The following is a 23,116-nucleotide window of genomic DNA, read 5'->3' on the forward strand; positions in this document are numbered from 1 at the left end:
TTCAGTGGATACGAGCTATCACGAGGTGTATGGTAAAAGTGGTGGATTGGATTTCAAAGCGGTGTCTTCTAGCACAAGAACGGCAAAACTTGGTTGGTGCTGTGCGTACATTATCCAGCGGAAGAATCGGCTGATTCCAGCGACACCATCGCGGTGTGAAACGGATCATGGTTTGCCATGATACAGGTCTTGCTGGTCTTGCTGGTGGTTTCACCCCATGCAAAAATACATGCGTGGAAAACCCATCGTCCCGTGGCCAAAGCGCATGACAAGGGAGTAAGTCGAGTAAGTCTTCGACATTGGCCAGTCGTTATTTTCTCGCACCACCTGGAGTCTGCGTGGAAGTAGCGCACCATCAAACTCAAGTTGACCCAGGTCGCGAGCTCAACACGGATCGTCTTGAGCGAGGATGGGGAACGTGTATTCCAATGAGGGCGTACACTTGCGCTTCTTAGACGGATGTCCTGAGGTACGTACGCGCATCGAACACAACACGCTACAACAATCCCGGTCAATCACGTTTTTGATTCATCCAGATCCCGCCAGCTCCTGCAACGGACCAAGTTCAACTCCTCTTCGACGAGCTGTTAGTCTCCGCTTGTGCTGACCAAGAGCTACGGGAGGAGATAAATGGGGCTGAATCCATTGAAACCAAGTGGGCGTACGCATTCCTGTAAGTACTGAAGACCTGAAGAACAAAATAGGAATTGATACGAGAAATCTAACGACTTGCTTTTATGTGTCACAACAGGAGCAAAATCCCCCATGACAGTGTTTCAGAGGAATGGTTAGATCCTCGCGAGTGTGTGGAGCTTGTGCAGCGCTTCAGCGGTGATGTGAAATGCATCCACGATCTCTTCTTGGCCATTCGGATCAACATGCTGCTGAGACGTGGGTATGGTAAAACCAACTTCAACTTCATTTTTCTCCAAGCTGTGCTTGCTAACGTTTACTGTTGTGAGCAGGGTGTGGGTCGAGAAGTTCGTGGCGGAGAACGGAATAGATCAGTTGGTGGCTCCACTGCAAGTGTCTGGTGGTGCGTCCGTGGAGACTTGCAATGAAGTTTTAAGTACCCTTTTCGTGCTCTCCAACAGCAACAGCGGAGCCCAGGGCATCGTGAAGACCCGAGAGTGTTTCCCTCTGCTGTATTCCGTCTTCGATTCATCGCCATCGAAAGAGGTTAAGGCGCGCACACTCAAGTTGATGGGGATCTTGTCCCGCGAAAGCTCCATGGCTCGAGACGCTGTGATGAGTGTTTTCTCGTCTACAAGTCCCGAAGATCGATCGCTACACTCTTTGGTCAGCAAGATAGAGGAGAACCAGTCTGATCTCACTTTCCAGCTTGCCGCTGTGAAATTCATCAACGTGTTGTTGGAAACCACGCGAAACCGGAAGCAACAAGCCTCAATTTGCGAAGATCTGAAGGCAAACGGCTTGCTCCCGCTGCTTGAAGTATTCAAAGGTCAAGATGCCGCGACAGACGCAAACTCATCGACTATGACTTGCATGGTTGCCCAAGTGAAAACTTTCTGTGAGGTGTTTAACGAGGCAACGAAAGAGGACAAGTTTGGAGCTCTGCGACTAGCTCTCGGCGGTGCATTGAATATCAACCGAAACGATCCTACTCCGATGGGGGATCGTGCAACAGGCAACCAAGGTGAAAATGATGGATCGGTCAACCTAGAGCAAGAGCAAACACATGAGCGTGGCCCGAATGACTCGCCTGCTGACACTTGGACAGATCCCTTGACGGAATCCCCTGACTTGGCAAACACGCCGGATACCACGCTTGCAGATGGTATGAAGACTGAAGGCAATACGGAGGCTGGATCAAGTCCGGAAAACGCACTGCTCGACGCTGTATTTGGCCAACTCCAGCAACACACGAAGAAGCTGGACCAAGAGACCAGTGAGAAGTTGGCGAACTTGCTGCAAAAGATCGCATCAAAGCTTTCGGATGAATCCGGCGCTTGTCAGGCGTTTGATCGTCTGGAGAAAGTGCTATTATCTCCAAACCAAGAACACCTTGATTCTGAAGTACAAGCAAAAGAACCAGCCACTGCTGTACCCGTGGAGACAAAGGAACCGGATTTACTCACCCGTGTAGGTATGGCGTTGTTCCCAAATATGGGCGAACCAGCCTCGTCGCTCACAAAGCCGCCTACGTCTGGGAGACCCACGCTCTTTTCAGGCTTTGGCGATTTCTCGCTACCTTCACTTTCGTCCAACACTCCAGCAAAAAGCTCCATTTCCAGACCTTCCTTCACGAGTTTCATCGGATCTGAAGGCGCCTCAAGCCCCTGGGGTAAAAATTCGGGTTCATCCGCTTCAAGAGGTGTCAAGCTGTCTCTACCATTCTTCCAAAGCTCACGAAAGGGTCCAGGACTTGGAGTGACACCGGCGTGCACGCCAATCGCCACTGCCAGTGTGCGTAAAGATGCCAAGCGTCCGGTGTTCCCATCGTTCCCGTCACCTCCTCGGAAAGAGCCACCGCCTGTTGTGTCTCCAACTCAAGCATCAGACGCAGTTCCACCACCACCAACGACTGCACCGCCGCCTGCTCCTTCCTTACCTCCCATCGATTTAACACCAGAGCTCCCAGCAGTGAACGTTATGGTTAAGCCTCCACTGGTGATCGAACCTGATGCTGCAAGTAATTCCTCTGCGCTGCCCCCACCGGCAACCGGGACCGACATTTCAAAGTTCAGGAAGCTCCTGTCAATGGGAGCTCCACGAGACGCTGTACGGGCTAAAATGCAACAAGCAGGAATCGACCCGGACCTCCTTGATGAGCAACAGGGATTCATTCCTAAAGCATCTCCAAAACCAGCGGCTACAGCGGAAAGCACGACTTCTGAAGCCCCTAAAGACGTCGTCGATGTCTCCAAGTTTCGCAAGCTTCTGTCTATGGGGGCCCCACTCGAGGCTGTTAAGGCAAAAATGCGTCAGGCTGGCTTGGATCCGTCCTTGTTGTTGGACCAGAATCCAAGCGTACAAATGGTAACGAAAGAGCAAACGCCTACACCTGCATCGCAGCCAGCACCGACCTCCGGACCAGACATTTCCAAGTTCAAAAAGCTGCTATCAATGGGGGCACCGCTTGCAGCGGTGAAGGCAAAGATGACCCAAGCCGGATTAGACACAGCTCTGCTGGATGGTCCGATCAGTTCGACATCACCGGCAAGCTCAGATTCACTTGCACCTTCAGCGAAATTGAAGGTTAAGGACGACCCCAGCTACGCCAAGTTCTTCAAACTCCTGTCGATGGGAGCTCCTGCTGCTGCAGTGAAGGCAAAGATGGTTCAAGCTGGGCTGAACAGTGATCTTCTCGATACACCAGACGCTGACATGCCCACTCTCGGTGCTCCTTCCGACTCCGCCCCTTCAGCAGCTGAAGCTGCTACGAATCCACGTGCATTGTTGTCAAACATGCTTGCGAGTCGAGCAGCTCCACAACCTGAAACTCAGGTGAAGGTGAAGGACGATCCGCAGTACGCGAAATTCTTCAAGCTGCTGTCAATGGGAGCTCCGGCCGAATCTGTCAAGGCGAAGATGCGCATGGCAGGGCTGCAACCAGAACTATTGGATACCCCAGACGCCCCACTTAAACCTGCATCAAGTGCGTCTGAAGTGGGAGCATCACAATCCGAAGTCAAAGTCAAGGACGACCCAGCGTACGCCAAGTTCTTCAAGTTGTTATCCATGGGAGCCCCAGCTGAGTCAGTGAAAGCTAAGATGCGTATGGCAGGCCTCAATTCGGACCTCTTAGATACTCCCGACGCCTCCATGCCTAGCGACAATGCTCCTGCTGCAGCGACTAAAGCTGCCATCAAGGTGAAAGATGATCCGGGATACGCAAAGTTCTTCAAGCTCCTGTCCATGGGTGCACCGGCCGAGTCCGTGAAGGTGAAGATGCAAATGGCAGGCTTGAAACCCGAGCTTCTTGATACACCCGACGCTGATCTGCCTTCTGGAGACACTCAAACACCAGCTCAGCCCCAAGTGAAGGTGAAGGATGACCCTGCGTACGCCAAGTTCTTCAAACTTCTGGAAATGGGGGCCCCTGCAGAAAGTGTCAAGGCGAAAATGAGGATGGCAGGTCTGCAGGGAGATCTCCTTGATACACCGGACGCATTTTTACCTAGCTCAGCTCCTGCCAGCCAGCCAGCCGCACCTGCTCCGACGACTACTGCGGCCCGCAGAGCGCATTTATCCATTGCGATCAAGCCTGTGGTCAAGGCGAAGACGCGCGCATTCTACTGGCAACAACTGAAGGCCGAAGCAATCAAAGGAACGATTTGGGAGGAACTCGAGAAGGAGCACAGCAACCAGAGCAACCAGGACCGGCTCACTCTCACTGACAGTGAATTGGAGCTACTAGAGACTGAGTTCCCTCCTCCAGCAGCTTGTGGCCCTGGTACAGGAACTCGACGTGGGAGCATGGGCGGGATCGGCTCCCCGGGGGGTCCTGCCTCGCCACTGGCTTCCCCTCGAGTTGTTTTCCTAATTGATCGAGCTCGGTCCAACAACATCTCAATCATTGTTAAGCAGTTCAAGATGAGCAACGCGGCTCTGCGTGTAGCGATCATGAAGATGGACTCGGAGGTGCTCACTCTTGATCGAGTGCAAGGGTTGATCAAGATTCTTCCAACTGAGGAGGAAATCGCAGCGATCACGGGATTCAGCGGAGACCGAACGACGCTCAATGGAGCAGAGCTTGTCCTGAAAGAGCTCATTACTGTACCACGATTGAAGCAGCGACTGTCAGCGTTGGAGACCAAGCACCAGTTCCCGGCTTTGGTGCGGGACCTTCAGACGAAAATCAACAAGATTCGGGTGGCGTGTAACGAGATCGCTCAGAGCTCCGAGTTCAGAACGATTCTGCTGGTGATCCTCCAGGTTGGCAACAAGATGAATCAGGGCACAGCTCGCGGAGGGGCCAAGGGGTTCCGTTTGAACGACCTGACCAAGCTGGTGCAGCTCAAGTCCGTGGATAAAACGGTGACTCTCCTGCACTACGTAGCTCGGATGATACGCACGAAGAAAGGTAACGTGGTCCGACTGGGAGATTCGTTGGCGTCTCTGTACGACGTCCAAAGCATCCCGATTCCGGAGCTGCAGGGCGACATGAACAGGATCAACGATATTACCGAAAACATCAACGTTGAACTGGCAGCTCAGCGTCTGAAGAACAGGATTGAGGAGAAGGAGGAGAACGATCTATTCGTTGAGTCCATGACCGTGTTTGTGGACGAGGCTTCGAAGGATGTAGCCACACTAAAGACAGACTTGGACGAAACTTTGCGGTTAATGCGAGACGTCATGCTGCGGTTCGACAAGAATACCGACGAAGACGAAGCTCCCCCTCCAGCAGTAGACGCCCCCCTCACTCCAGCCGCTTTAGCTGGGGCTGGCGAGTTCTTCAGCATAATTTACGAGTTCACGATGTCGCTCATGAAAGCTGACCGCGAGAACGAAATCAAACGCATCCGTGAGGAGAAGCGACTGAAGCAACAGGAGCTCAAGAACGCAACGCCTCGCAGGAACTCCGTCGACCGGGCTTCACTGAAGAAATTGAATTCCTCAGCAGGGCCAGAAAAACAGGACGCCCCCAGAAGGAAGAGCATGATCGCAGCTCCTTGTAGTGCGTCACTAGAAGCCGAAGGTGTCAGCCCACCGCTCCCAGGAATGCCGAACAACCCGAGTACCACGAATGTTGATGCTGCAGTCAAACCTGAGGTAGAACCACAGTCGTCAACGCCACCTGGGGAACAAAACGCTTCCAAGCATCAAGAGGTCGAGACCGTCAAATTGGAATCTCCCAGTGTGTCAAAGCCGACAGTTGGAGCTTCGTCCACTACTGATGAGCCCCAGACAGTTGCAATGGCAAAGAGCGATGCAAAGGTGGATGACAAGGTGGTGCCAAAGCCGACAGGAATCCCCAAGCCTGCTCTGAAAATCCCTGGCAAGATCCTCATGCCTGCAGGTGTTGCGTCTCCCCTGAAGAAGGTCGTTGGAGCAACACCGACTGGTATCCCCAGTCCGTTGAAGTTGAAGCGCACCAACTCGTCCTCGTCGTCGATTGAGAAGAGCAAAGCTCCAGCCGTTCCTTTCGACGCTGCTTTTCTCAGTGAGATCAAGTCGCAGTTGGAAACCAAGCACACTACGAACAATGAACTGCGAAAATCCAAGCCAGAGGTTGAGACCGAAGGTGAAGACCATGACAACAACAACAGCGAACCTTCTTCGCCTGAGAAGGCGCTTTCCGAAGCGGAGCCTTCCACTCGCCTAGCCGTAGAGTCCGACGCATAGTTCATTCATAACATAAAAAAATAAACATAAAAACTGATGAAACTTCTAGAGCGATATCCACATTGAGCTGTCGTTTTGAAGAGACACCAGTGCAAGCATGCGGTACGCGTTATTGTGCGTGTTGCCGCTCTACGTGGTGACAGCTACTGCCACACAGCTCCAATGCCCGTGGATGGATGGATTGTAAGTGGACGATCTTTGTATGCGTGCCTGTCGTGGACGACAGTTGAAGGCTAACACCGCACGTGTAGTTTTGCTCTGGTGTCGACGGTGTCCATGACAGATTTTGCATCTCCACCACCACTCGAAAACTTAGCAATGACGGATACCAGCAATGTAGAGCGGCGCCTTACGGCTGACGCTCTCAGCTCTTTTCGAGCTATTGACAAGAAAGGGATTCGAGGCTTCCTAGAGGGGGGCGTCTTCAGGTTGTCGACTCCACTCGCATGTGCTGAACATTGTGTTGCAGACCCTTTGTGTCTTTCGTTCGACTTCGAGACCGTCTCGTTGGACTGCTACATTTCTCACACGGATCGCTACGCGCACCCAGAGGCATATCTCGACTTCCCGACAGGCGTGTACTACGAATGGCAGGGGGTCGTGGACGCTCCTGAAATTGAGCCGAGTGGTGGTCTAGTCAACACTCAAATCGTCGTCCGATTGCTCACAGCGAAGCTAGGGGCTGCGCTTCATTACCAAGTCATTCCTTCTACTGAGCTAGCGAGTAGAAATCTCACCGCCTCGGATCTTTTCGGAGCCGGCCAAAACTTCAGTATCGCTGCGAGTGGAGATGTCATTACCCTTCCGACATATTCGTGCAAGCTTTTCGCTATTGCGGTCAAAGAAGGAATGGACGATAGCACGCTCATTGTCTCGAACGAGTACCAGATCTTCCGTAAGTCTTGGTCTGTTGAAATCTTGAAAACCACCCTAACATTTTGTATGTTGCGTAGCGTCAAAATACGTCTACCTAGTGCCATACTTCAATGGCGAGTATCACGGGCGCGTGGCACGAATAGAGCTGGACTCGAAGGGGAAGAAGCGTCCGCGTCCTGCTCGATTCCTTGAGTTTAGCGATTACGAGACTCCGAACGGCGTCGGCCCCTACGACAACCAGGTCGACGTGATCGATATGGCGGCTTTGGATCTAGTTTTCAAGGGATTCTACAGTGGATTTACGGCCTTATCAAAGGCAACATTCGTGAACGAGACTTACGTCGTGCCAGCTGCAGACGACCCGAATTACAACACAACCGAATGGCGACTGGCATTGAAGGCACAATACACGCCTTCCACCTCCCACTCTGGCTTTGGGATCCCCGCAGAAATAGAACAACATGTCGAGTACCTGTACTTGGTACCGTTCTACAACGGAACCATCTACGCGTCCAAAGTGCTTCGCGTCATGGCTCTTACGTTTGCTTCAGCAACCCCTATCGTGGAAACTCTTGACGTTGGTAGTCTGGATAAAAGCCTAAAGGGATTCGGGTCGTCTTTCACGGTTGGTTCCTACGGATATTTGGTACCACGAGAAAACGAATTTGGATTGTTTGGGAAGCTCGTACGCTTTCGGGTTGATAACTTTGCGGCATCAAGTGTCGAGGTATTGGATTTAGCGGCAATCGATCCACGCTACGTGGGCTTCAGCAGCGCATTTACATGTAAGTTTACGCTTCATTTACCCTCCTTCTGGAACTCGTGAACTGATCCCTCTGCCGTATTTTGCTTGTGTAGACGGAACGTACGCATACTTGGTGCCTTACCGAAGACCTTTAGTAGGCGATGAGCTGACGATGAACTTGCGCGAATTTCCTGTGTCGAATTCTGGCCTGGTTGTTCGAATCGACTTGAGCACATTTCGGGTTACGGGTAGTCTTGATCTTGCCGCAGTGCATCCATATCTTTGCGGCTTCAGCGGAGCTGTTACAGGTACAGACAACTTGTGTACTGCTACTGCTGGTTGATATTATGTCTCTCGAGGTGCTCACACTATATTTTTTGTATCATTCTAGTGACCCATTTTGCCTACTTTGTTCCATACATGCGCGTCAAGGCCCCTGACTCGCAAGAGCTAAACCCGTACTCAGGCCTAGTCGGTCGTGTCGATCTGCGAGATTTCTCGTCCGTGCAGTATCTCAACCTAACTGCCGTGGACAGCGGTCTGCGTGGGTTCAAGAAAGGGTTTGCCTATCGCCAATACGTATTTCTGGTACCTCACCGCTCATCGTTCTACGACACATCGAAGCCAACGCAATCGGGCAAAGTTGCTCGGATTGATACCAACGATTTCTCTTCAAGCGGCGTGTCATTCCTAGATTTGACGACGGCACTGCGCAGTCAAGTGCCTGACTTTGCGGATAGTGACTTGCGAGGATTCAACGGAGGCGTGGTGTCAGGGAAATACGGCTTCTTTGTGCCATATTTCAACGGAGCAACGTTTTCAGGGAAGGTTTGCCGGATCAATCTCGACAAGTTCGACGAGGTACAAACACTCGACTTGACACAACTTGATAACAGATTGCGTGGATTTGCGGACGGAATTCTCTCTCGGGTGGAAGAAACTCTGGAGGCGAACTTGTTCGATGAGTTCCAGATTCGTCTAGGAACTACTGTCCCCTACGATTACCATTACTAATCTAATCAGAAGTACTTCACCAATTCGCAACAAATAGTTTAGTAGCCAAATACGCGGAGATTCAGCGATTCTTTAGGTTTTCCCTCTAGGCCTGCATCTGTGCCGTTGGCAACATGAAGTACATATCTTCCGCCGCCTTGCTTGATGTCGCGATTCCAGACTCCATGGTAGCTGTTACCATTACTATAGGTCATGACACCACTTCCATGACGTCTTCCTTCGTGAAATGTACCTTCGAACACCTTTCCAGAAGCATACAGAATCTTCCCGTGACCCTCACGAACGTTCATGACCCACTCCCCCTCGTAGGTGTCGCCCGTTGAGGCACAGAAGAAACTACCAAAGCCGTGCTGCATTTCGTCCACAAACTGACCGTTGTACGCATCACCGTTTGGCCACGTGAATGTTCCGATTCCATCGCGCTTGCCGTAGTTCCAATCACCACAATAGACAGTTCCATCGGCATACCGATACGTGCCTCTCCCATGGCGGCGCTCGTCGTCCAACATACCCTCGTAGTTCTCTTGTTGAGGTGTGTTCGGATTCCAAGTAAATATTCCGACCCCGTGACGTCGATCCGCTTGCCATTCGCCATCATAAATATCACCATTGCGATAGGTAAATTTCCCCTTCCCGTGTTTCTTGTTATCTTGCCATTGGCCCTCATAGATATGACCCGTGGCGTACACGATTTTGCCGTTCCCCCGTATCAAGCCGTGTTCAAACTGGCCTTGGTACACACTTCCGTCTTTCCAGCGATAGACGCCTTCTCCGTGCTTTTCGGCATTCACGAAGTCTCCCTTGTACGTATTTCCATTCGAATACGTCATTGTACCATGGCCTTCAACGTGGTCGCTCACGAAATCCCCCGTGTAGCTGCTACCTCCAACGAACGTGTAGGTGCCGTGCCCGTGTCGTTTGTTAGCGACCCAATCGCCGATGTACAGGTTGCCACTATCATAAAACCGATAGGTGCCTTTCCCTTCGGCCACACCCTGGATGAAATGGCCATCGAATACGTCGCCGTTATCAAACAATAGTTTGCCTTTACCATGTTGCTTGCCTTTGGAGAACTCGCCAATGTATTTAATGCCTTCACTGGACACATAGATTCCACTTCCGTTCCATCTCCCACGCCACCATCCACCAGAGTAGACGGCACCATTCGGATAGAAACAAACACCACTGCCATGCCGAAAATCTTTATCCCAGTGACCTTTATAAACTTCACCGTCAGCTGTGGAGACCGTCCCCACGCCACTTGCCAGACCGTCAACAGTGTTGCCAACGTACCGATCTCCAGTAACTTTTTTGAATTTGCCGAATCCATTCGGGCGGTTATCTTGAAATTGTCCTTCGTACCGATCTCCATTCGCTGCGAGGAGAACTCCTGTGCCGTGTATCTTTCCATCTTGAAAGTGTCCGACATATCGCTCGCCACTCGACAAAGTCTGGATTCCGACGCCATGCTTTCTTCCGTCGGACCAGTCTCCAACGTACTCGTAACCATCGGCGCCTTGATAAATTCCCTTTCCGTGTCGTTGGTTATTTCTCCACTGGCCGACGTAGCGTCCACCATTAGCGTAAATCAACTCGCCTAGACCATCAAAGCTCTTGTCGCGTGCTTGGAAGTCGCCAACGTAAAGACTTCCAAAGCGAAGCAGAGACTTGGCGAAAACATGGTCTTGCTTTGCTTTGCGGTGCCACGAAGAAAGCCATTCAACTTCTAACACCGACGGGTCCAGATCTTGAATATGAGCGAGGGCCGCAATGTCCGGGTCGTCTGCGGCGGCAGCTGTTGTAGTAGCAGTCAAACTCGATGTCGACGTCGACGTGCTTGCTTTCCCAAACCCAAGAGACCGCTTTTTCTTCGGAGATTGACCCCGCGAGTTTTCTTGCTGCCCCGCCAGCGCTGCCCAGTACTGCATTCGATGCTGGTAGGCTTCTTCTTTTTGGCGTCGCACCTCTTCCTTTGCTTCTTTGGCTTGCTGCATTATCTGCAGTTGGGTCTCGCCGGGGCCTAAGATTTCCCCCGTCACCGCGTCATGACTGCATATACTCTTGCACATCGGGCAGATAGGATACGTGGACGTGCACACTTTCATCATGCACACAGGACACCACCAGATATGCCGCGTCCTGTAATGTTCATGAATCTCGTGGATGGTCTTGGCAACGAAGTCGCACTCGGGCCACTTGCACACGAGGAACTCTTGGTACGACTCGGGTGGGAGCCACTGCGAGTCGTGCGTGAAGATGTGGAAGTAGAAATACTCGTTGGTGTGCGGGTCAAGGAGCTCTTGCCAGTTCTTGATCGTTCTCACCACCGTAGATCTCTCAAGAAGGAGCTTCAGCGCGATGGGGCTATGCAGCACCTGTCGAAGCTTTCTTCTCTCTTCTGCTGCGCGTCGCCGACCCAGGAACCCGCGAATGATCCGTCCGATAGCAATTGCTGCATTGTGACGTTGCCGCTTTCGAGCAGCAATGCAGCGGCCCTTCCAGCCACGATATCTACACTGCAAAGAGGTCGCCACGAAGTACTTCATGTTGCGCTCAATCTCCTCCCTCAGCGCATTGTCCCGGCACAAGGACACTTGCCGTGCCGCGATAGCCTCCAACCTCTTCTCGTAAATGCGACGATAGAGCTGCTGTGCTCGATACCTCTCGACTAGATCGGGCATCTTCAGCTACGTCTGGTAAAATGAGGTAGTGCTGACAAGAGGAGAGAACGGTGTCGGTCTATTTCGAGTACAATTTCGCGCTCCAACAGCGAGTACACTCCTGTGGGAAATCTGGTCTACAATTTAGTCGTTCTTCTTGCTGTCGACAACCTTGGCGGACTTCTTGCCAGGGAACACCAACGCGAGGATCTTCTTGGCGAAGAACCACACCAGCCAGAGCAAAATGAACGCGTTCAATGGGACACACAGAAGGGAAGCTCCCACCATGCCCACGAACAGACCGGTCCAAAGCATTCGCTGCCAGGTCGGGATCCCACGTGGCGCTCTGCATTCACTGGCGTCTTGCTCCGGAGCGGCCGAGTGGAAAGGGGTGGACTCGAAGGTGTACTGGAGCTTGACGTCGTCATCGGCACCACGGGTCTTGACCACCGCGATAGGGTGCGGCTTGTGTTCCCAGTCGATGTCGATAGAGCCCCAGTTGAGGTGGCCGTAGAAAGACTTCTGGGTAGGGCGGAACTCCCACGGCAACACGAGGTTCGCGTAGGTGAACAGCAGAGCCATGACATACTTCATCGATGGCACGTGGAACTCCATCCAGCTATGCGTTAGGCCCGAGCTGGTCACTTCGGTGATCTTGTTCTTTCCGTTCGAGCACACAACCTGGTTGATCTCCGAAAAATGCACATCACCACTACAAACAACGCAACAAGCTCGTTAGACCCGTCTAAAACGCATCAGATAAACATTGCGTAGCCGACAAACCTGAGAAGAATGACGCCCTTCGCGTTTGAGGCCAGAATCAGCTTAAGCAGTCGCTCGCGCTGACTTGGGAAGCGTCCCCAGCACTCGGCAAAAGGATAGCGGTCACCCGGCAGAATTTGAACTCCAGACACGATCACATTGAAAGCAGCTGTGGACGTCATGAGTTCATTCTCCAGCCACTCCCACTGGGCATCTCCGAGAAGGTTGCCGTTTTTTGTGTTGTAAGGATCGCGGTGGTATCTGAACAGCACGGGTACATTCGTTAGCACACCTGCGGTCTGCATTCACCTAAACACGACGGGAATTGTTGTACCGGTTGTCGACGAGAATGAACTTGATGGTCTGGTCGCCCGATCCAACCGTGTACGATGTGTAGATGCCCTATCACAGCGAATAGACTGTTTGTTAGCACCGCGAAATCAATGTTTTTTTCTGTCCTGAACATGCTCACCTTTTGCTTGCGGCGGGGCGAGTCCTTCGGCTCGCCAATAAAGTCCAGGAAAACCTCCTGACTCGCCTCCCGGTTCGAGAACTCGTTGCCGCCGTCATTAATACCATAGTCGTGGTCGTCCCAAATGCCAATAATGGGCGTGCGGTTGACGAAAGACGCGTAGTCCTCGTTGGCCAGCAGCTTACTGCAAAACAACCAAGATTACACCCCATGAGTACCTGACGCACCACCAGAACACCACCTCCACCCAGAACTGGAGACGTACTTGTATCGTCGGATGAGCTCCTCGCGAGTGGCCTCCACGAACATCTTCCGTGGGGGGATTGGGATCGGACGTGGCTCGCCCAGCTCCTTGACGTCAGCGTAGATCTGCCCAAACAACACAAATTACAGGTAAGCTTTCCAAACGAACCAAGCATTCCCATACTAGTAGAGCTACATACATTGTCGCCCATCCAGATCCAGAGCTCCGGCTCGTGCGCTGAGATGTTAGTCCACATGGGTTGAGGGAAGCTCTGGTCGTTGCACGAGCCAAAGGCCACGCGCTGCAGCGGCTGCTTGATGTCTTCGATGCGAGGCGACTCCACCACGGTCATCGATGAACCCGCGGACTGCGCGGAGCACAGCGAGGAGACGATAGCCACCGCCGCAATGGCGGACGCGAAGCCGTTTCCGAGCATTGCAGCGAGATCTGAGGACGCGAAGCTCGGACGGAGAACGAAGAATGAGCAAGACGCACACAAAGACGCCGCCCCGACGCGACGAAATGCGAGAATGAGATCGGACTCGATCAAGCAAACATACGTACGATTTTCCCTTTCTTTTCCGATATGGCTACAGTATCCTGTTGTCGAGTTGAAGTGGCCACCAAGACGTCGACAACTGCACTGCACTGCAGCCCAGCAAAGCTAAGTTACATCAAGTTTTACGAGAGCACCTGCAGCGCCTTCTCCAACAGAATCTGCGCATCGTTGTCGTTCGCAGCCAGCTTCTGCTTCTCCGCTGTCGACAAGCGACACTCGAGTCGAAACTCCTTCTGACGCTTGTCCAGGTAGCAGATAGAGAAGCGAAGGCCGTTTGCGTCCACGTGCATTTTCGTCCTCGTCTCGAATGACTTGACGTACAGCCCGCTACTCACACTCACTTGAGTCCCGAAGAAGTCATCGTTGTCCGGGATGGAGATGGCGAGATGGCGCTGGATGCCAGCAGCAGCATTTTCGGAGAGCTCCTCTCGCGTGACGGCGCGCAGGCGGAGAGAGGCGTCGTGGCTCAGAATCACGTCGTAGGTGCCGCGCACATGGCGCCCGCTGTAAGCGTTGTTCAGTTCCCAATGGCCATCGACGAGGTGATACTTCAGGTCGTACGAGTTGCCTTCTTTGTCTGCCAGGTGCACCGAAAGGGAGTTACGCGGCTCCACGTCCTTCTCCATCCGCTCCTCGAGATCGTCCATTAGCGCTGCGATCGACGGTGACGTCCGTCCGCAGTAATTCGACCAACGAGTCGAGAAGTCAGCACCATTGCGCAGCTTCTGCAACTCAGGCCAGGTGATGGTCGAGTTCGCATAGCGAATGGACTTCAGCTTGAAGCACAGCTTCCCAAATGCGAGCTTAACCTTGGTCGGGGGCCCTGTCGGCTTGTCCGCGAGGTAGCTCATGACTGAAGCCACGTCGTCCTCAAGAAACTCCTGGATCCACGACGTGTTGACGCTGGCAGTCTCAACTGCGTGTCCAGAATGCTGGAGGCGATACGGATAGTCCTCAACCTGCGAGTCGCTCGAGACGTTCTTCTCCCTTTCAAAGGACCACCGGCGACTGGGTCCGTCGCGCGCCACGACCTCGAAGACGCGCTTCTTGTCGATGGCAAAGCTCGCGAACAACTTGGCGAGATCGTCTTCTGCCTCTTGGATGCTTGTCCGTGGCCCCTTCAGCGTCACCTGTCGGGCGTCGCCGTTCACAGAGCAGTGGACGCCATGGTTCTCTCGCAGCGCCTTGCAGTAGCTGCCTCTCTTGCCGATGACAGCCCCAACCGGAACGTGGTCAGGGATCGACAAGTTCGTTTGGCTCGTAGCCGAACTGCGCGTAAAGCGGTAACTCATGCTGTGAGAAGAAGGCTCAACACCGGAGGTCCCTCAGGTTCCAGGTGAATCTTGAAGTGAGCGCGACTGTGATAGTCAAACGGCCTTGTCGATTTCTACCACTGATGGCACAAGACTTTCCCGGAGATTCAACTGATTTCTTTAGTCGTTTCATATACCATCTTCCGCGCGAGAACGGTGGACTTCAGTAGAATCGCCTTCCTTACCACGAGCGAGCGTCCTGTGCTGTCTGGGCAACACGTTGAAGCTTTGCTCCAGGAGATAAATGTGGCATTTCGAGAATGTCGGTCGATTGCGCACGATCCATAAATTACTCTAACTGTGGTATCCGCCAAAATTAAGTCGAATCTGATAGCGCGATCAGCACGCAATCCGTAAAATGCGGCAGAGAATGTATGGCATACAAACGTCAAGTCATTAGCTTAAAAGTGGCACTCGCTACCACATTCAAAATCGACTGGGCAGTCAGGTCACTAGGCAATTCTTCTGGTGCAGCGCAACTCGGCAAGGGACTCTTTATGAGCACACACACTATGGCTCTCCAGGGCAACGTAGCGATCTTGACGCGCCTGCAGGACACAGTGGACGCTGTGCAGCAGCTGAAGCAGGCCAACGCGCAGGTGGCGGACGTGACGGTGCTCTCAGTGGCGGCGGGCTCCGACGTCGCCCAGACGGTGGCCAGCAGCTCCGCTAAGGAGGGCGCCTTCGACGTCGTCGTGTCGTTCAACGAGCAGGTCGAGCAGCTGGGCGCCGAGCTGGCCGTGGTGCTGCCACTCCTTAAGGACGGCGGCGCGCTGCAGCTGCACGTGGCCAACGTGCAGGAGGAGAAGAAGAACGCCGTCCTCATGGCGCTGATGATCGCCGGACTCGTGGACACGACGGACAAGCAGGAGGCCAGCCCGTTCTACCCGGAGTTCACGGGCGCCGCGAGCTTCTCGTCCAAGAAGCAGTCGTTCGAGAGCGCCGCCATCCCGCTGGCCAAGACCGCGCAGCCCATCAAGAAGTGGACTGTGCTTGCCGACGACTTCGGTGGCGATGATGCGCAGGACGACGACATCATTGACGAGGACACGCTGCTGGACGACACGGACGAGGTCCTGCAGGCTGCCAAGGCCGACTGTGGCGAGAAGGTCGGCGGAAAGAAGCGCGCGTGCAAGAACTGCACCTGCGGGTAAGCTACATTGGTGTATTTGTGCCGAGATAGTGACGAGTATGAAGACGAACTCACACTGTGCTTGACGTTTGTGACTGCAGTCTCAAGGACGAGGAGGATAAGCCCGTCATGTCGGAGAAGGACCTCAACCAGCTCGTGTCGGGCTGTGGAAACGTTAGATCTTTTCATTTTTTGTTCCTTTTTGATAAATCTGCGTGCCTGACTTGTTTTTATGTAATTTGGGCTTTCTGCGTGTAGTGCTACAAGGGCGACGCCTTCCGATGCGGCAGCTGCCCGTTCCTCGGCAAGCCTGCCTTCAAGCCGGGCATGGAGAAAGTTCTGCTGAACCTCGACAACTCGGACGATATCTAAATTGCTCACACTTCGAGCAAGTAGTAGGAGATTGCCACGTGACTGGCTACCCAAGGTCTGAGCAATCCTGCAGGAGCAGTCGATCCATTGTGGACGTGCTGGTACAGTAAAGACGCACCAATACAGCCTGCTAAAAGGCACTGCATTCACTTGTACTTCCATTGATTTGTTCTTTGTGGTTGCCATTCTCTTGACAGCCATTTCACGTCAAGGCACTTTCGTTTTGGTCGCCGGCGAGGTTCACAGCAAATTTCTATCGCTAGAACCCGGGCTTGCCTACCTCATGTCAATCAGTTGAGCAGAGATCTGCTCCATCCACTTGCACTCGAACGCGTCCGAGTAGATTTCAATCTGGCTCGGGTGCGTGTGGAAGCCCGTCAGATTGCAGTTTTGAATCAGCTGCAACCCGCTTGGCTCTGTTAACCGAAACACGCCGACACTGTATTATATATAGCACAACAAGTATCTTGGTCAGTGATGCGTGCTGTGATCAAAAGAATGCACATTTGCTTACTTCTTGTGCGGGTCGCTTGGTGCAACAACGATGGCGACAGCCTGGGAGAGTCGAAGACGCAAAATGTAACCGTGAGCACTTCATGAAACGCAGCGACAGCAGGAAAGAGTGCATACAGTACCTCGGGCAATATCGATTGAAAGCCACACTGGGTGTGGACATCCACCGACGACAAAAAACAGTCCTGCTTAGGATGAGTCTACATCCAGATACAATACAATAGTATCAGGAAATGACCGATGCAATTGTTTCCAAGCACATCACCCAGTCTTACGTGAATCCATCCAAGAGTAAGCAGCTCGTTACTGAAGCAAAAGTCATACAACTCCTCTTCGTTCGTCATGGTGCACATATCCGATGACCCCTTCAAGAAGAGAAAAACATAAGCACACCGCTTAGTGCACAACCGCTAAGAACCGCAGCGCATTTTGTCGTTACCCACTTCTTGCTTCGGGATAATTAGTGTGGTTATCACGAGCTTCCGGTCATGCTGAGAGTGAAAACAGTAACGTCAGTGAACCGGGAGAGAGTCGACGACTACTCCAGTCAAGCTATCCACGCTACCAAGGATTCGTACCAAAATTCCGGCTAATATACCACAGGTCTCAATGCCGTAGGGGGGCTGGTTGGTGTTCGGTGCAGCCAGTAATGCGAACTGTGCAATAATCCCCGCCGGTATTTCCAGCGTGCGAATCTTCCCACTACGCAGTCGTATTAGCACGAATTCATTACATATTGCACACCTACACAAGCAAGCTACATACCTGGTCATGTTTGCAATTGCCTCCTGTGATCTCTGACGACTGAGAGGCGGTGCAGAATAGTGCGTGTGAGAAGGCTGAGCAGCATCCCCAGTCATCCACGATGCTTTCCCCACTGTGGGGTACGATACAGTTTTGCTTCGTTCCTAAAAAGCACATATCGTCAGCCGATGCAATGGTACTAAAAACATAACAGCAAGAGATGAATTACCTTTACACGCGGCTCAACTGAGCGGCTGACGTGCGGCTTGACCGGCGTCGATTGGTTGAGTGTGCGCACCTCTTCCTTCTCCGCTGCCCCCGCTGCCTGCACTTTTGGCTGCTCTGCGTTTTTCTTGGCCAGGCGCATCGCCTGCAACCGAGCCTCCAATGCACTCATATTTGCCTGCTCTGTGGCGAGTGCAGCGCTGTTGTTCTGCTGCTTTTCCTGGTTCAGCGATCGCTCATACTCCAAATACTCGAGCTCCTCCGCTTCCATGCCATCCAAAATCGCATCGAAGAGCTTGAATCCGTCTGCAGCTTGCTACGTGCACAGTCATGCAACCCATCATAAGACATCGATCTCCACCGCACACAAAAATCCAGTCTCCCATGCCAGCATACCGTGCGCACCCACTCGCGCTCCTTCTGATACCGAGGCAACTCGTAGTCGTGGTGTGCTGTGATCACCTTGGAGCAGAGCCTGCAGTTACATTACAATACACGACGAAGAAAATATTAAAAAAAATAGAACGCGGTGAGGTCTCTCTGCCAGCCTCCTCTCTCTCTCTCTCGTCCAAGACTCTCGCTAATCGCAGCAGCAGCATCTTACTTGATGAACTTGGCCAGGAACACGTAGCTGCAGTCCACAAGCCGAGCGACCACACAGCACAGTCAACCACAGTGAGTTCCTCGCCCCCCGTAGCGGCCAGCCCTAAAAAATAGAACCTCGGGCGCCCGCCCGCCGGCACGACACGACACGTACGCGTTGTCCCAAGCGCCCTCGGCGAAGTACGTCTCGGACTGGCGGTGGAGCTGGCGCGCCAACTGGTAGTAGCTCTGCAGGCGCAGGTGCTGCTTCACGGGGTCCACGCTGCAGAACGGCGCGAGGTGCGCGCGCCGCGCCACCAGCCGCTCGCTGACGTCCATCACAGCGCTCGCTCGCTTTTTCGAATGCAGCGCTTGCCACGTGAAAGGCTTGCCACCTTCAAGTTCGGACTTAAGCGGGAGTCAATACTGAGACCAAGTGAGCGACATACCCGATACTGTTGATACGGTAGTCGCAGAAGATCAGGGCGCGTGTAGGATGTCAGGCGAGACCAAGAGCCTAAGCGGTATGCAGCGGCGCGCGGCCGGGTGAGGCATTGGAGGCTAGATAGAGGGTGATACGAGGTTGAAGCGCTGACGCTGCGGGACGCGTGGTGTTCCTGCTGCAGCAATCGCGCGCACAACCGCATGGTGCTGCAGAAGCTGGTGGCGTTCTCGATCTTGATGGTCGTGGTGCCCATATCCACGTTCTACGGCGTGCGCAGCTTGTTCACGCCAGGTAGGCAGCGGAGGAGAGGGCTGCGTGTAGATGGATTGAGGCTGATGGTGGTGTGAATAGGGATGCCAGGCAGTCAGTACGCGGATGCGTGGAGGTTCGTGCAGCGAGAAAGCTTCGATACGTTGGTGTGGGGATTCTGACGGGTTGCTATGGCGACGGGGCGATACGTGTAGTGGATTTACGGCAGTGCTGGCAGTGAATATCGTGATTGGACTCTACATTTTGTCAGCGTGGAAGGAGGACGACGGCAAGGAGGTGGCGCCGCCGGTGGGGCGATTCGCCAAGGCAAAGGAGCAATAGTCGTACCGTATAGACGTGGTGGATGCAGCAATTCATCACCTTCGGGCGTCGCATGCAAGAATGCTGCTGCCTGCCTTGAAGTTCCTTTTACTACTTCTTGATTTGTGCTACTTTTTGTGGATGCTGCGGTGAGCTCGAGAGCCAGAACACGTACGCAACGTTTAGCAGGTGAATCCTGCAGTCGCAACGATGTTTTAAGCGCAAGTGGGAATTCGTTTGATGCTCATACATTTTATTAAACTTACATCCGGCGTATCCGCTTAGTGCACAACGCCCCAAGCGTAGGTGGCGAACGACATGTGGCCCATTCCCCACCCGCCGAACACCTTCTCCGCTTCCGGCTTGCTCTCCTCCATGCCAGCGCCAGCAGCGGTAACGAACGGGATAAAGTGATCGGGCGTCGGGTGCGCCAGTCTCGCCGCAGGAGCTGTGGGCCAGTTGATGATCTGGTCGCCACGCTGGCCGTAGCTCAGCTTCGACTCAGCCGTGAGCGTGTTGTCGAGCCAGCCCTGGAACGCTGCGGCCCAGTCCATGATTGGGCTGTTGGGGTCGCGGTTCGCGCGCAGGTTGTGCGTGGCCTGCCCGGAGCAAAGGATGAGCGTGTCCTCGTCGCGGAACGGAGCGATCGCCTTGCCCAAGTCAAAGTGGGCTTTGTTGCCAAGACGCGAGTTGATAGACAGAGTGACGATCGGGATGTCGGCCTGGGGGCGGATCAGCAGCATGGGGACGAACACACCGTGGTCGAAGCCGCGGTCGACAAGCTTGGCCTTGAGATTGTTCTTCTCAAGCTGCTCCTTGACCTTCTGGGCGAAGTCGGGGTCGCCCTTGGCGGGGTACACGACGTCGTACGCCTCTTGAGGGAAGCCGTAGTAGTCGTAGATCATGTCCGGGTTGGCGGCGTTGGAGATCTCGAAGCCGCTGCTGTCGGACTCGAAGTGCGCGGACACGTACAGGATGCGCTTGGGCAGGTTCGTGCCCTTGGGGTAGAGCTTGTCGAACGTGGTGGTGAGCGTTTGCGCGGGGACGCTGCTCCTGTTCATACCGGCGAAGCCCGAGGTGAGCAGCCACAGCGGGCCGGGGCCGTGCGAGACGACGACGACGGGGTGGCGGAAGGGGGACATGTCGGGGTGGACGGTGGTGTCTTGGTGCGAGGCGAGGCTTGCTCACTTGAAGGCGAATTGAAGAATGAGAGTCCTATTGAGTTTGTTTAGAGGACGCTCGTTCCGGTTTTGTCCATGATAACGCCTCTTATGGTAGAATATCATCAAATCTGCGGTCGGAGCATAATAGTATTACCCTACCCCTTCCCAAAGTGTTATGCATACACAGTCCAAGATTGATTAGTCGTCCCGTTTGCTCATTGGTCGTAGCCTTGGGATGGATGGCACGGAGCGAGCGCAGCGAGCCACCGCCTGCGGTTTGACAGTCCGTGTGCGTAGCACGCGGCTGCAAACCCAGGACCCAGCAGTGCTCTACCTAGCAAGCGGAGGCGACGCGTGCGAGCCGCAGCGGGCTTAGGGTTCTGGACCAGCGAGCGCAGCGAGCCTTTAGGGGTTTTAGGTTCGCGCGTAGCTGGGTGATAGTTAAAGGTGACCCCCCTCCTATCCGCATGTTTTGTGTACGCGTCGGAGAAAGTCGGAGGGGTGGGAGGTTTTTGGATTTGGTTGCGATTGGGATCTGCGTAATTATGGTAGAAATTCACGAGTGGCGATGCGGCGCTGCTTGCTGCATTGCTGGAGTAAGAACAACCCAGGCACGACGATAAAGGTTCTGTTGCGAGGATGACACCGGCAATGCATGTAGCGTTGTGGCTTGTTGAGCTTTTGGCAATAGTCTATCTTGTAGTAGTATGGGACGCACGAAGGGGTTGTCCCCTTTTCAGTTTTTATTGGGGACTTACAAAAACCAAGTAATTGTGTTTGCGTACCACTAACACGTTATCAGCTCCTACATTCAGCCAATCAGCATCCAGCTCAAGCCCTCGTAGCGCTTGGCACGATTACCAAATCCGAAAAGTCCAGCACTTGACGACGTAGAGCTCACTTGAAGACTCGCGCCAAGTATGGGGCTCCGGTCTGCATTCCCCATCTTCCTCGCCGCGCTGTGGTCCACCAGCAGCCTCTCCCCGCGCATCGAAGCCTCCGCTGCAACCTCCCGCAACATGAACACGTTCCGCCAGCCGGTGGTCGCCGTCTCGCACGGCGCGGGGCCGCTCTGGCTGCTGGACGAGGGCGCCGCCAACCTGAACAAACACTCGCAGTCGGCCAAGAACGTGGCCGACATCTTCAGCAAGATCTACATGAGCGACGCCCAGCTGCCCAAGCGCATCCTGTTCGTGTCTGCGCACTGGGAGGCGCGCAGCACCGGGATCGAGGTCTCCAAGTCCGCCGCGCCCGAGATGTTCTATGACTACAGCGGGTTTCCGCCCGAGTCCTACGAGCTCGTATACGGCGCCAAGGGCGACCCTGCGTTCGCTACGAGAGTCAAGGAGCAGCTGTCCAAGAGCGGTATTACGTCCAAGCTCGTGGACCGCCCGTTCGACCACGGCGTGTTCGTGCCCATGTTCCTCATGCGCCCGCAGGCCGACATCCCCATTGTCACCATGTCTATCAACGACCGCATGCTTGACGCGAAGGACCACTTCGAGCTCGGCAGGGCGCTCGCACCACTCCGAGATGAGGACACACTGATCATCACGTCGGGCCAAGCCACGCATAACATGTACGCCGACTGGTTCCCGGAGGGCCACCCGATTGAGCCCTGGGCACTTGAGTTCCAGAACTGGCTGGACAAAACTCTGTCGTCGGCGTCCACGCAAACCTACAAGGAGCGCATGGAGTCCGCCATAGCATGGAAAAAGGCTCCGTACGCATCGAAGTGCCATCGCACGCCGGACCACTTCACGACGTTCGTGGTCGCGGCCGGTGCTGGCATGGAGGAGAACCAGCCCGCAGCGAAGAAGCTCAATGGCGGGTGGGGTCTTGGGCACATGTCCTTTGCCTCGTACGCGTGGGGTGTGGACTCGAATCTCAGCGACGTAGTAAAAGACGAGCTGTAGGTAGAACAAAACCCCAGTCAAACCTAATTAACGAGTTACAAGTTCCCACCCCTGCTGTTAGCTTGTCAGACTCGTGCAACCAATAACTAGTAGTAGATCTGTACTGAGTAGTTATTAACTACTCAGTACAGATCCATCGTGTGGACGGAGTCCGAACTTCGAACTCCGAAGCTCCCATGTCAGGAAAACCTCAACCACCCCATTGTCGACTGGGCGGCTGCATTCCAGGACTGGCTGGACGACACGTTCACATCCAAGTCCACGCTCACGTACGAGCAGCGCGCTGTGCGGGTTATCAATTGGCAGGAAACACCCGGAGCAAGACTCGCGCACCCGACAACAGACCACTTCCTCCCGTTTGTAGTCGCTGCTGGAGCCGGCATGGACGCAAAAGACACCGGAGCAGAGACTTTCTTTGGCGGCTGGGGAGCCGGCCACCTCACCTTTGCCAACTACGCGTGGGGGCTTCAACAGTAGGTGATGTGATGAAAGTGTTT

General features: G+C 53.9%; 10 protein-coding genes across 10 annotated transcripts; 5 read left to right on the top strand and 5 right to left on the bottom strand.

Moving 5' to 3' along the window:
* Window positions 1-533: 533 nt before the first annotated feature.
* On the top strand, window positions 534-6,312 carry PHYSODRAFT_485136 (hypothetical protein; the record flags this gene model as incomplete). Its single annotated transcript, XM_009520640.1, has 6 exons — window positions 534-673; window positions 752-895; window positions 966-1,080; window positions 1,693-1,909; window positions 2,288-5,550; window positions 5,797-6,312. Coding segments are annotated over 6 exons (4,395 nt in total), but the record flags the coding sequence as incomplete, so codon positions are not given.
* Window positions 6,313-6,630: 318 nt separating this feature from the next.
* On the top strand, window positions 6,631-8,947 carry PHYSODRAFT_481435 (hypothetical protein; the record flags this gene model as incomplete). The annotated part of the gene is made up of 4 exons (XM_009520641.1): window positions 6,631-7,207; window positions 7,266-7,973; window positions 8,092-8,241; window positions 8,325-8,947. The coding sequence occupies 4 exons, from the start codon at window positions 6,631-6,633 to the stop codon at window positions 8,945-8,947; spliced, it is 2,058 nt and encodes a 685-aa protein (XP_009518936.1).
* Window positions 8,948-8,985: 38 nt separating this feature from the next.
* Window positions 8,986-11,055, bottom strand: PHYSODRAFT_481950 (hypothetical protein; the record flags this gene model as incomplete). Its single annotated transcript, XM_009520642.1, has 1 exon — window positions 8,986-11,055. The coding sequence occupies one exon, from the start codon at window positions 11,053-11,055 to the stop codon at window positions 8,986-8,988; it is 2,070 nt and encodes a 689-aa protein (XP_009518937.1).
* Window positions 11,056-11,751: 696 nt separating this feature from the next.
* On the bottom strand, window positions 11,752-13,521 carry PHYSODRAFT_487247 (hypothetical protein; the record flags this gene model as incomplete). Its single annotated transcript, XM_009520643.1, has 6 exons — window positions 11,752-12,319; window positions 12,391-12,630; window positions 12,704-12,771; window positions 12,842-13,025; window positions 13,107-13,210; window positions 13,285-13,521. 6 exons carry the CDS (start codon window positions 13,519-13,521, stop codon window positions 11,752-11,754), a joined length of 1,401 nt encoding a protein of 466 aa, XP_009518938.1.
* Window positions 13,522-13,766: 245 nt separating this feature from the next.
* Window positions 13,767-14,936, bottom strand: PHYSODRAFT_479954 (hypothetical protein; the record flags this gene model as incomplete). The annotated part of the gene is made up of 1 exon (XM_009520644.1): window positions 13,767-14,936. One exon carries the CDS (start codon window positions 14,934-14,936, stop codon window positions 13,767-13,769), a length of 1,170 nt encoding a protein of 389 aa, XP_009518939.1.
* Window positions 14,937-15,424: 488 nt separating this feature from the next.
* Window positions 15,425-16,617, top strand: PHYSODRAFT_284771 (hypothetical protein). The gene is made up of 3 exons (XM_009520645.1): window positions 15,425-16,107; window positions 16,191-16,263; window positions 16,348-16,617. The coding sequence occupies exons 1-3, from the start codon at window positions 15,470-15,472 to the stop codon at window positions 16,459-16,461; spliced, it is 825 nt and encodes a 274-aa protein (XP_009518940.1). The 5' UTR covers window positions 15,425-15,469; the 3' UTR covers window positions 16,462-16,617.
* A 120-nt stretch (window positions 16,618-16,737) lies between these two features.
* PHYSODRAFT_324841 (hypothetical protein) lies at window positions 16,738-18,864 on the bottom strand (the record flags this gene model as incomplete). The annotated part of the gene is made up of 11 exons (XM_009520646.1): window positions 16,738-16,900; window positions 16,976-17,016; window positions 17,097-17,174; window positions 17,250-17,339; window positions 17,418-17,465; window positions 17,553-17,676; window positions 17,740-17,882; window positions 17,948-18,259; window positions 18,340-18,418; window positions 18,548-18,574; window positions 18,701-18,864. The coding sequence occupies 11 exons, from the start codon at window positions 18,862-18,864 to the stop codon at window positions 16,738-16,740; spliced, it is 1,269 nt and encodes a 422-aa protein (XP_009518941.1).
* Window positions 18,865-19,021: 157 nt separating this feature from the next.
* On the top strand, window positions 19,022-19,561 carry PHYSODRAFT_487806 (hypothetical protein; the record flags this gene model as incomplete). The annotated part of the gene is made up of 4 exons (XM_009520647.1): window positions 19,022-19,071; window positions 19,152-19,285; window positions 19,322-19,355; window positions 19,435-19,561. The coding sequence occupies 4 exons, from the start codon at window positions 19,022-19,024 to the stop codon at window positions 19,559-19,561; spliced, it is 345 nt and encodes a 114-aa protein (XP_009518942.1).
* A 469-nt stretch (window positions 19,562-20,030) lies between these two features.
* On the bottom strand, window positions 20,031-20,726 carry PHYSODRAFT_353854 (hypothetical protein; the record flags this gene model as incomplete). Its single annotated transcript, XM_009520648.1, has 1 exon — window positions 20,031-20,726. A coding segment is annotated over exon 1 (651 nt), but the record flags the coding sequence as incomplete, so codon positions are not given.
* Window positions 20,727-21,722: 996 nt separating this feature from the next.
* On the top strand, window positions 21,723-22,619 carry PHYSODRAFT_487841 (hypothetical protein; the record flags this gene model as incomplete). The annotated part of the gene is made up of 1 exon (XM_009520649.1): window positions 21,723-22,619. The coding sequence occupies one exon, from the start codon at window positions 21,723-21,725 to the stop codon at window positions 22,617-22,619; it is 897 nt and encodes a 298-aa protein (XP_009518944.1).
* Between the last annotated feature and the right edge of the window lie 497 nt (window positions 22,620-23,116).

The sequence above is a fragment of the Phytophthora sojae genome (assembly GCF_000149755.1).
Source record: "Phytophthora sojae unplaced genomic scaffold PHYSOscaffold_2, whole genome shotgun sequence".
In the NCBI taxonomy this organism is placed as follows: Eukaryota; Oomycota; class Peronosporomycetes; order Peronosporales; family Peronosporaceae; genus Phytophthora; species Phytophthora sojae.